General features: G+C 55.3%; 1 protein-coding gene across 1 annotated transcript; it reads left to right on the plus strand.

Annotated features, from left to right (window-relative positions):
* The first annotated feature begins 334 nt into the window (after window positions 1-334).
* On the plus strand, window positions 335-11,364 carry AP2S1 (adaptor related protein complex 2 subunit sigma 1). The gene is made up of 5 exons (XM_049621102.1): window positions 335-451; window positions 4,038-4,187; window positions 10,255-10,368; window positions 10,749-10,808; window positions 10,998-11,364. The coding sequence occupies exons 1-5, from the start codon at window positions 449-451 to the stop codon at window positions 11,097-11,099; spliced, it is 429 nt and encodes a 142-aa protein (XP_049477059.1). The 5' UTR covers window positions 335-448; the 3' UTR covers window positions 11,100-11,364.
* The last annotated feature ends 218 nt before the right edge of the window (window positions 11,365-11,582 follow it).

The raw sequence follows: 11,582 nt of genomic DNA on the forward strand, positions 1-11,582 counted from the left end.
ATAAACGTTAAAAAAACAAAAAACAAAAAACAAAACCTACTATTTCCAGCATGCCCTTCTGGCCTTGGGAGGATAGGGGTGGAGGGAGGACTACCAGAACTACATTTCCCAGAATGCAACTCCCCGTTGCGGGCTGTCACGCGATTGTAGTCCTCGGAAGGGACCATCACCCGCAACTCCCAGCATGCATTCGGGGTCTGTACCGTGGGGTGGGAAAAGGACAGTCGCGCAGCATGTTGGGAAGGGGGACCAGCCCTTTTCCCAGGCTTGCAGCCTGGCCAGGGAAGGCATTCTTCAGACTACAGTTCCCAGTGGGCTGTGCGCGAGAAGGCGGGCGCGTTCTTCTGCCGGAAGTCCGCTCTAGCCCTGGGACCCCGGACTGCTGCGGGAGCCGGAGCTGCCAAGTAGCCGCGGGACCGGGGCCGCTGGGGTCCGGACGGGGGTCGCCATGGTAACGGGGGCGCGCCCACCTTGGGGACGGGCGCAGGGTGGGTCCGCGTGCAGGTGCTTGAGGCTCGCTTGGGTGCTGACAAGCGTCCCCTGCCGCGGTGCGATGGTTTGGGCCGGGCGCGGGCTCTCGGGATTGGGGCCGATTGGAGGCCCGGGAAGGGGGCAACTGGGTGGTGATTCTCGGCGCGGAAGCGCACCGGGGGTCTCGAAGCTAGAGGACATTGGCGACCGAGTGCCAAGGGGAGAGGGCTGTGCGGGAGACATTGGAGATGGCGGGGGCGGGGGGTTGAAATGCGGAGGCGATTCGTGAAGCGGGACCTCGGAGGTGGGGAGAAGGAATGGGAGGTGGGGAGGGGGCGACCCAAGAGGAGGGATCTCTGGGAGTGTGGCAGGATAATTGGAGAAGAATGGAAACCTCTGGGACTGCTTCGGAAGGGGTCTTTAGAAGGCGGAAACTGACACTGAAGGAAGAGAGGGGTTGTTGAAACGGGAGGAGTACTGCTGACGAGAGAGAGGGAGAAAGAGAATGAGAGAGTCTCAAGGGGAAGAGCCTGGGCGCTGGAGACGGGAAGTAGGCTGCTGTAGGGAATGGGGTCAGGGGAAGTGTGTTGCAAAGCAGGAGAAGGCTTGGAGGTAGGGAGTGGGTATTAGAAACGGTTGGGGGCAATGGAACAGGTCTTTCCAAGAAGAGGGGTCTTGGGTAGGGATAGACATGCAAATGTGAGAGATGTGAATGGAGTTTTTGGAGCAAGGACTGGGCATTGGATTTGGCTCCCCTCCCCCAGGATGGGTCTTTGGGCAGGGAGCTGGAAAACAAGATCAATGGAGGTGGGTGTCAGAACGAGGGAGTCTCCCCCATCAACAGGGTCCTTGGAGGCAACACGGACCTTTGGAACAGGGGAGGAGGCCTTGGCATCAGAGAAGGGATGTCCTCAGTAAAAGGCCTTCTGAGGCCTGAAAGAGGGGATTGATCGAAACCCAGAAATTGGAAATCAAAACGGAAGAGCTCCAGGGGATGGGGGTTCAGAGACAGGGAAGGTTGGGGGGCATCCAGAGGGAACATCAGAGGGGTGAGGGTGCAGGAGGGAAGGGACCTCTTAGGGCAGATTCCCAGAGGTGGAGAGATTCTAATGCAGAAGAGGCGTGTAAGGGAATTTGGGGGTGAGCGGCAGGACTCTCCCTCAGTTCTTTTAGCTTTCCTCCCCCATATACCCTATTTATCTCTGTCTCTGGCCACAGGTTGTGGCTGTCTAGTGAGCCTCCCCCCAGCCAGGCCCAGGCCCTTCCCCTTTGTACCCAGGACCCCTGGCCTGCTAGGAAGTGGTTTTCCCTGGCTCAGCAGATGGGGTTCTTGGAAGGAGAGTGTAATATCCTGTTCCTGTCTGTCTTGATTGGTTGGGGGAAGGGGGACTATTGGCGAGTGAGGCTTAGGAAAGAGAGTGGACTCCCATGAACGGATAGAGGCTCCCGGAGAGTCAGCCAGGGTAAAGGGGTCCAGAGCAAAGCCTTTCGACTCCCAGGTGTGCTTTGTGGCTGTGAGACTTCTTTCTCTGAGCCTCAGTTTCTTCATGTATAAATGGGCATACGCATGCCTGTCTCAAACAGAACTGGGCCTAAAGGCAGGCTTCCTAGCTGGGTGAAGTTGGGCCTTGGTTTTCTTTTCTTTTCTTACTATTTTTTAACTATTTATTTGGGGCGCCTGGGTAGGCTCAGTCGGTTAAGCATCCGACTTCAGCTCAGGTCATGATCTCAAAGTCCGTGGGTTCAAGCACTGCATCGGGCTGTGTGCTGAAGGCTCAGAGCCTGGAGCCTGTTTCTGATTCTGTGTTTCCCTCTCTCTGCCTCTTCCCCGCTGTCACTCTGTGTGTTTAAATAAACATTTAAAAAAAAATTTTTTTTGAATGTTTATTTATTTATTTTGAGAGAGAGAGTGCGAGCAGGGGAGGGGCTGAGAGAGAGGAACAGAGAGAGAACCCCAAGCAGGCTCGACGCTCAGTGCGGAGCCCGACATGGGGCTCTGTTCCACGACCCCGGGATCCTGACCCAAGCTGAAATCAAGAGTCGGACCCATAACCGACTGAGCCACCCAGGCGCCCCGGGCCTTGGTTTTCTTAAAGTCAAATGATGGTGAATTATAATGTCACTAAGAACTAACACTTGTGTAACATTTAGTATGTTCCAGCCAGTGTGCTGGGCCCCTGACATTTCTTAACCCTTGTGACTATCTTATGAGGGAGGTGCTCTCATTATGTCCATTATACAGAAGGAGAAACTGAGGCCCAGAGAGGCCAAGTTACTTGCCCGTGGACACACAGCCAGGAGCGCCAGGATTCATTCAGGCTCTAGAGTCTGTGTTCTTTTTTTTTTTTTTTTTTTAATTTTTTTAATGTTTATTTATTTTTGAGACAGAGAGAGACAGAGCATGGATGGGGGAGGGGCAGAGAGAGAGGGAGACACAGAATCGGAAGCAGGCTCCAGGCTCTGAGCCATCAGCCCAGAGCCCGATGCGGGGCTCGAACTCACGGACTGCGAGATCGTGACCTGAGCCGAAGTCGGACGCTTAACCGACTGAGCCACCCAGGCGCCCCGTAAAAAAAAAAATTTTTTTTTTTGAAAAGAAAAGAAGTAAAGCCTGGACACACGCCTCCACGTGGGTGCGCTTTGAAAACATCGCCAAGGGACAGAAGGCAAACCAAGGGCCACATAGTTTCTGATTCTATTCACACGCAATGTCCAGAACAGGAAAATCTATAGAGATAGAAAGGTTCTTGTTTGCCAGCGGCCGGAGGGAGGGGAAGTGTCTGCTACACGGGTGGGGGTTTCTTTCTGGGGTGATGAAAATATTCTGGAATTAGAGCCTAGTGATTTTTGCCCAATCATATGAATGCACTAAAAACCACTGGAACGATATACATCTTGAATGGGTGAATTTTAGGTGGCGCGGTCGGTTAAGGTTCTGACTCTATGATCTCTAGCTGGTGAGATCCAGCCTAGTGTCAGGCCCCACGCTGACAGCGCAGAACCTGCTTGGGATTCCCTCTCTCCTTCTCTCTGCACATGTGTGCGCTCTGTCTCTCTCTCTCTCTCTCTCTCTCTCTCTCAAAAGAAAGAAACATATCTTTTAAGTGGGTGAAATTTAAGAAATTGGTAAGGAAAAAGAAAATAAAGGAGTGGGGTCTCCCGGATTCAGACCACAGAAGTCTGAAACTCAAAACATTTCCCGAGCGCATGCTCTGTGCCGGCTCCCGAATTAAGCTTATAAACCTCTATCCCACCGAACACTGACAAGATGGATCTTCTTAGGAAACTTACTTTGCCGGTGGGGAGTCTGAGGCTGAGGGGGCGGATCCTTTGTCCAAGGTCAAACAGACAAAGATAGCGGAGCCTGGGCCTCAGGGCCAGGGAGTGGGAAAAGTCACTCCCTTGGGGTGTTGGGACCACCGGGCTCTGGGGAGCAGTTGAGACCCCAGAGGGCAGGCGGCAGGAGGCGTGGCCCGTGGGGATGGGCGGGGCTTTGGGGCGGGGCATCCTGGACCAGCCCGCTCTCCCCCGCCACGCTCACTTCCGCTTTCTCCTGCTGTCCCCAGATCCGCTTCATCCTCATCCAGAACCGGGCGGGCAAGACGCGCCTGGCCAAATGGTACATGCAGTTCGATGACGACGAGAAACAGAAGCTGATCGAGGAGGTGCACGCCGTGGTCACTGTCCGAGATGCCAAACACACCAACTTTGTGGAGGTGATGCTCCCCTGCCCCCCCATGCCTACCACACTCGCCTGCTTCCCTCCACCGGTCCTTCCTGCCCAGCCTCCTGCCCGACGCCTACCGGCAGGAACCCCTCGGGCCCTCTTTTCCTTCCCGCGTTCATTCCCTCAACACGCTTTGAGCTGGCGATCTTCCTTCTTTGCAAAGACCTTTTCATTGTGGGGAAAAAAAAATTTTTTTTTTTTTAAGATTTTAGTTTTAAGTCATCCCTACACCCAACGTGGGGCTCGAACCCACAACCCCGAGACCAAGAGTCACACGCTCTACCAGGCGCCAGGGTCCCCACGTTGTGAAGATTTTCGAACATACAGATTAATACAGTGAGAAGGAAGTTGATTGAAGATTCATACACCCACTGTCCAGATTTCATCTGTATCAATATTTCACCCTTTTCCTCTACCTTTTCTTTTTCTTTTGGCTGAAGGATTTTTTTTTTTTCTCGTGCCTTTTAAAAACTTCCTATAAAGGGGCGCCTGGGGTGGCCTAGATGGTTAAACGTCCGACTTTGGCTCAGGTCATGATCTCAGAGGTCGTGGGTTCGAGCCCCACGTGGGGCTCTGTGCTGACAGCTCAGAGCCTGGAGCCTGCTTCGGATTCTGTATCTCCCTCTCTCTCTGCCTGTCCCCCATTCGTGCTCGCTCGCTCTCTCTCTCTCTCAAAGGTAAAGAAACATTAAAAAGAAACTTACTTTAAAAAATTACTCATTTATAAAAATGAGGGCGCCCAGGGACCTGGCTGGTTCAGTCGGTGGAGGACGTGACTCTTGATCTCAGGGTTGTGAGTTTAGCCCCACATTGGGTATAGAGATTGCTTAAAAATAAAATCTTAAAAATGAAATAAAACTCTAGAAAAACACACACAAGTAGAGACTAAGGTAGCGAACTATCTATCCCTTGCTGTAGTGTTTGAAATTAAGTTACAGAGATGATGACTTTTCCCTCCTAATTATCTCAGAAAATAAAGATGCTTCCTTACGTTACCACAATATCATTAGCTGACCTGATGAAAGTAATCATAATCCCTTATTTACTCTAATACCCAATCAGTAGTTCAATGTCCCCCAGATTGTCGTAGCTGATTATTCAGAGCCAGTCAAGGATCTTGTATGGCTGTTTGTTGCTATGTCTCAGGTTCTTTCGTTCGTTCATTTTAAGTAATCTCCATACCCAACAGGGGGCTTGAACTCATGACCCTGGCTGTACTGCCTGAACCAGCCTGGTGTCTTTAAATCAGGAAGGCTGTGTCTTTTTTTTTTTTTAATTTTTTTTCCAACGTTTTTAATTTATTTTTGGGACAGAGAGAGACAGAGCATGAATGGGGGAGGGGCAGAGAGAGAGGGAGACACAGAATCGGAAACAGGCTCCAGGCTCCGAGCCATCAGCCCAGAGCCCGACGTGGGGCTCGAACTCACGGACCGCGAGATCGTGGCCTGGCTGAAGTCGGACGCTTAACCGACTGCGCCACCCAGGCGCCCCAGGAAGGCTGTGTCTTTAATTCCCACGGCATCAGCCAGGCTGATTGTCCTGTAAATTCAACACATTTAATGGGGGCCTACTGTATGCCGGGCACTGTTCCTTACTATTATTATTATTATTACGTTTATGTTTATTATTTTTGAGATAGAGCAGGGGAGAGGCTGAGAGAGGGGGAGACAGAGGAGCTGTAGCGGGCTCTGCGCTGACACCAGAGAGCCCAACGCGGGGCTTGAACTCACAAACTGTGAGATCATGACCTGAGCCGAAGTCGGACGCTTAACCAACCGAGCCACCCAGGCGCCCCCGCCGGGCACTGTTCTGGGTGCGGGAACTGAAAGATCCAAGTCCCCGCCCTGAGGGCACTGATGTTCTGGTCAGAGGGAGACTGGTGACAAAGGTAGAGCCTGGCGGGTGGTGATAGGTGCCGGGGAGCCAAAGTGTCATCTGTGGGAGGTGAAGTGCTGGCGTGTGTACAGCGGGGGTCGGAATGCAGGTGTCAGGGATTTAAGGAGGAAGTCTGGAAACGGTAGCATTGGAGCCAAGACCTGAAGGGGCTGAAGAAGTGGCAGGAGATGATATGTGAGAGGGAGGGAGCCCTCCCAACCCAGGGAGTAGCGAGTAAGGAGTAGCGAGCAAAGGCCCTGAGGCGGGAACCTAGTGGGGCATTCCTGGGATAGCAAGAAGGCTAGCAGGTCTGAGGTGCTGTAAGGCAGGGAGGAGGGCCGATGAGGTCAAAGAGATAACGGGGACAGATCACCTGGGGCCTCGTGGGCCTCCTAAGACTTGAGCTCTTATGAGTGCGGTGACTGCTCCGGGAGGCTTTTGAGCAGAGGAGGGAGGTGGGCCAGCTCAGGAAAGAGCAGGTTGAGGGTGAAGGCCAGGAGTGAGGTGTCTGTTCACACCCCAGCGGAGAATCCAGGACGGAGTGATGAACCGGAGTTTGGGCAGGATGTGGTGATCTGGAAGGTTCTGCACACTGCGGGCAAGGAAGGCCGAGGGACTTAGCGGGGTTGGGGGTGGGGTGATGATCGACAGAGGGGAACAAAGGAGAGAAGAGAGGCCATATCTAGAGGCGGGAGGTGAGGAGGCAGAGGAAAGCCAGGAGATTCGGGGGTCCCAGCAGCCTAGAGAAAAGGGTTTCCAGGAGGAGGACGGGATGGGGGGCCTTGCGGGGAGCGGGGCGACGGGGCCAGAGCCGGTGCAGCAGGTGCAGGACGGAAGGAGGGGGCGGATGCCCCATCCCCTGCTGCCAGCATAGTGGGCCTCCTGCTCGGAGTGCTGAAGGACCAGGAGCAGGTCGGTGAGGCCAGCTGGGCAGGCGAGAAGGTCACAAGGGGCCCTGACGCCCAGATCTTCGGTTCCTCCCGATGCAGGCCATTCATTCATTCATTTGTTCCCTTGTGCGTTTATTTCCCACTCTCTCCCACGACCACCCAGAGAGGGCAGGGCTGGGACGGAGCAGCTGGGTGGGAGGAGGGCGCCTGACTCAGCCTGAGGGTCAGGGAGGGGTTCCCAGGGGAGGGAATGCAGTGGGAAATAAGAGAGAATTGGTGGGGCGCCTGGGTGGCTCAGTCAGTTAAGCGTCCTACTTCAGCTCAGGTCACGATCTCACGGTCCGTGAGTTCGAGCCCCGCGTCGGGCTCTGGGCTGACGGCTCGGAGCCTGGAGCCTGCTTCTGATTCTGTGTCTCCCTCTCTCTCTGCCCCTCCCCCGTTCATGCTCTGTCTCTCTCTGTCTCAAAAATAAATAAACGTTAAAAAAAATTTAAAAAAAAGAGAGAGAGAATTGGTCCCTCCCCCAACGAAGTGGGAAGGATCACGGGTAGGAGACAATAAATACTGTCTCTCTCAGGAGACTGAGATCAGGGCAGGCTTCCTGGAGGAGGGGACTTGTGAGAGGAAAACCTAAGAATGAGTACCCAACGAGAAGGCCCAGGCCACCCAAACTTTCTTCCTCTCGTTTGTTCATGAATGCCTATTCCTTAGCACCTATATTAGATTCCGTCTGCTGTGGTAACAAATCACTTTTTTCTTCTAGTTTATTTATTTATTTTGAGAGAGAGAGAGAGAGCGAGCACGCACACAAGTGAGGGAGGGTAGGTGAGGAGGAGAGAGAATCCCAAGCAGGCTCCACGCCACCAGCGCCGAGCCCGATGTGCGGCTCGAACTCACTGACTGTGAGATCATGACCTGAGCCGAGATCAAGAGCTGGGACACTTAACCGACTGAGCCACCCAGGCGCCCCTGTGGTAACAAATTACTAAACTTAGTGGCTCCAAACAACACAGATTCATTGTCTCAACAGTTCTTGAGGTCGGGCGTCCACAATGGCTCAGCAGGGGCTGAGTTCCCTCTGCGGGCTCCAGGGAGAGTCTGTTTCCTTGCCTCTCCCCCACTTCTGGAGGCGGCCTGCGTTCCTCCGCACGGGGGGCCCCTTCTCCAGCTTCAAAGGCGGCAGCATAGCCTCTTGAACTCTCTCTCCCACCCACACTCTCCCGTCGTCTTCTTTTTTCTTTTTTCAACGTTTTTTTTTTATTTATTTTTGGGACAGAGAGAGACAGAGCATGAACGGGGGAGGGGCAGAGAGAGAGGGAGACACAGAATCGGAAACAGGCTCCAGGCTCCGAGCCATCAGTCCAGAGCCCGACGCGGGGCTCGAACTCACGGACCGCGAGATCGTGACCTGGCTGAAGTCGGACGCTTAACCGACTGCGCCACCCAGGCGCCCCTCTCCCGTCGTCTTCTTTCCCTTATAAGGATCCTTGTGGAATTGCTCTGGGCCCCGTCGGGATAATCCCGGATCTCCCCATCTCAAGATACTTAGCACACCTGCACAATCTCTTTTGCCATGTAAGGTCACCTATTCACGGATTCCAGGGATTAGGGCTTGGCCTTCTTCCCGTGCAGGGTGGTGCTGGGGACACAGCGGTGACAGCCCCAGCTCAGTCCAGTGAGGAGACAGACCTGCCCCCAGACAGTGACGCCTGGAGTGGTCAGGGTGGGGATGGGGGCCCCGTGGTGGGGGCAGTTCAGAGGGGGCCTGCCCCAGCCTGCGGGAAGAGACTCATCTGAGAGTATATAGCAGGAGAAGGCGTGAAGGTGTGGGGCCGGATCCCTGAGAGAGAGAGAGAGAGAGAGAGAGAGCACACAAGGTGCCTGTGGGGAGGGGCAGAGGGAGAGGGAGAGAGAGAATTCCGAGCAGGCGCTCAGTGCAGAGCCTGACTTGGGGCTCGATCCCAGGACCCTGAGATCATGACCCGAGCCGAAATCAAGAGTCGACGCTCAACTGAGTGAGCCACCCAGCTTCCCCGAGAAGCCTTCAAATTTAAAACTGAGGCATAGGAACAAGCCGGGAGGGTGATAGTGGGAGACGGAGAGCTTTAAGATAAAAAAGAATGCTGGGCGCCTGGGTGGCTCAAGTGGTGAAGCATCCGACTCTTGATTTCTGTTCAGGTCATGATGTCAGGGTCCTGAGATTGAGCCCCACTCCTGCTTGGGATTCTCCCTCGCTCCCTGCCCCTCCCCGGCTCTCTCACACTCTCTCTCTCTCTCTCTCAAAGTAAACAAATAAACTTAAAAAAAAAAAGGAAAGGAAACATACTCAAAGTATAGAAATTAACAGAAGGATGAGCCTGGTGGGGGGGGGGGGTAGGAAAAAAAGAGGCATAAAAATCAAGGACTAATGTTTTGTAGTTTCCACCAGGTGGCGACAAAACATTCTAACACCAGACCCAGAGCTGGGATTTTTCAGATATTGGCCAAAGACCTTGTGCTTAGCAAACCCTGATGCCTATTTGTATCTATATCTATCTCTCTCTCTTTTTTTATTTTATTATTTTATTTTTTTAATGTTTTATTTATTTTTGAGACAGAGAGAGACAGAGCATGAACAGGGGAGGGTCAGAGAGAGGGAGACAAGAATCTGAAACAGGCTCCAGGCTCTGTGCTGACAGCACAGAGCCCGACGCGGGGCTCGAACTCACGGACCGCGAGATCATGACCTGAGCCGAAGTCGGAGGCTTAACCGACCAAGCCACCCAGGCGCCCCTCTCTCTTTTTTTTTTAAAAACAAATTTTATTTACTTAGAGAGAGAGAGAGAGCGCGCACACCATGCCAAAGGGGGAGAGGTAGAGAGGAGGAGAAGGAGAATCCCAGGAAGGCTCTGTACTGTCCGTGCAAAGCCCAATGCGGGGCTCAAACCCACGCACCACGAGATCATGACCTGAGCCGAAGTCGGATGCTTAACCGAGCCCCCCAGGGGCCCCTGTATCTATCTCTTTATCTACTTTCCCAGTGCAGACCTCAGTGCAGACGCCTCCTCCAGGAAGCCCTCCTGGATCCCCAGGCTGGGGATGACCGTGGATGAACCTCTGTGGGTTTGGGAGCCCCGCGAGGGGAGGGCCGGGCCTGTCTCCGTCACCACTGTGTCCCCAGCACAGGGCCAGACGCAGAGCAGGGCCTCAGGGACCGTGCATGGGATAACGGATGGAATTTTTTGGCTCCGCTCTGCCCAGCACGTTGGGTCCTGGGCACAGCTGGGCGCTGACAGGCTCTCTGCCCTGCAGTTCCGGAACTTCAAGATCATTTACCGACGCTACGCTGGCCTCTACTTCTGCATCTGCGTGGATGTCAATGACAACAACCTCGCCTACCTGGAGGCCATCCACAACTTCGTGGAGGTGCAGGGGCAGGCGGGGGGTGGGGGTGGGCGGGGGAGCGGGTAGGGGCGCTGTGGCCCCCGGCCCGACTCCCCAGAACCACCCCTGGTCTCCCCTCGGGATGCCCAGACCCTCACCACCTCCACCGGGTGGGGGGGTGGGGGGGGGCCTCCCTCTGCCCCTCCCTGCCCGTACAGTTTCCTCTTTTCTCCCTCTGCCTGTCTGTCTGTCTTGTCTGCTCTTGTCTGTCTGTCGTTCGCTCTCCGATCATCCCTGCCCCTGACTTTCTGCCTCTGACCGTCTTTGTCACCGCGTCTTTCCTCCTCCCTGCCTCCCCCTTCCTCAGTTTCTCTGCGTGTCTCTCCCTGCCCGGCTCTTACCATCTCTGCCTCCTCCCCCAGGTCTTAAACGAGTATTTCCACAACGTCTGTGAGCTGGACCTGGTGTTCAATTTCTACAAGGTGGGCTTCCGGTCAGGAGGAGGGAGAAGGGCGGGCCGCCCGGTGCCTCTGCCCCTGTCCGTTTCCTGGCTCTCTGTCATCAGGGGTTCGGACCAGCACCTGTTGGGGGGTGGGGAGGCCTCCCTCACACCGGGGTCTCCCCCCCCCCCCCCCCCCGCCACCCCGCCCCATTGACCTCCCTCTGCTCAGGTTTACACGGTCGTGGACGAGATGTTCCTGGCCGGCGAGATCCGCGAGACCAGCCAGACGAAGGTGCTGAAGCAGCTGCTGATGCTCCAGTCCCTGGAGTGAGGGCGCAGGCCCCCCACCCGCCCCGGTCCCCCAGCTCCCTGCTCGCCCCCTTGCCAGGCCCGGGCCACCCCGGTGCCCTCCCTCAGCCGCCCGGGAGGAAGGCCCCCACTGGGCCCGGGGCCACCAGGAAGGAGACTGCACCCCACCGCCTCCGGGCCCAGCCGTGGGTGGAGGCCATCTCGCGCCTTCCGGGTAACCGTGCCCTTGTCGTGTGACGCTGTGAGTGCACGCGTGGAGCTCCCAATAAACCCGTGGTCCCGCCCGGCCTGTGTCTCTGAGCCCTCGCCTGTTCGCCCTAGAAGCCGCAGGCGCCGAGGGACGCCCCGCCATCCGTCGTCGGTCGGTCAGTCGACTAACACCCGTCGGCCTGAGTGAGGCGGGTGCACCGGGTGCATTCGCGCCCGCCCGACCTGGAGGGGCGAGGGATTTAGACACTGAGCACTTGCCACTGAAATAGTGATACTCCTGCCAACATCTAACAGC

Source organism: Panthera uncia (assembly GCF_023721935.1).
Source record: "Panthera uncia isolate 11264 chromosome E2 unlocalized genomic scaffold, Puncia_PCG_1.0 HiC_scaffold_19, whole genome shotgun sequence".
NCBI lineage: Eukaryota > Metazoa > Chordata > Mammalia > Carnivora > Felidae > Panthera > Panthera uncia.

Coding starts and splice junctions, on each gene's coding strand:
- AP2S1 (XM_049621102.1), top strand. Junction 10,369..10,748: donor CCATCCACAACTTCGTGGAG/GTGCAGGGGCAG, acceptor CTCCTCCCCCAG/GTCTTAAACGAGTATTTCCA. Junction 10,809..10,997: donor TGGTGTTCAATTTCTACAAG/GTGGGCTTCCGG, acceptor CCCTCTGCTCAG/GTTTACACGGTCGTGGACGA.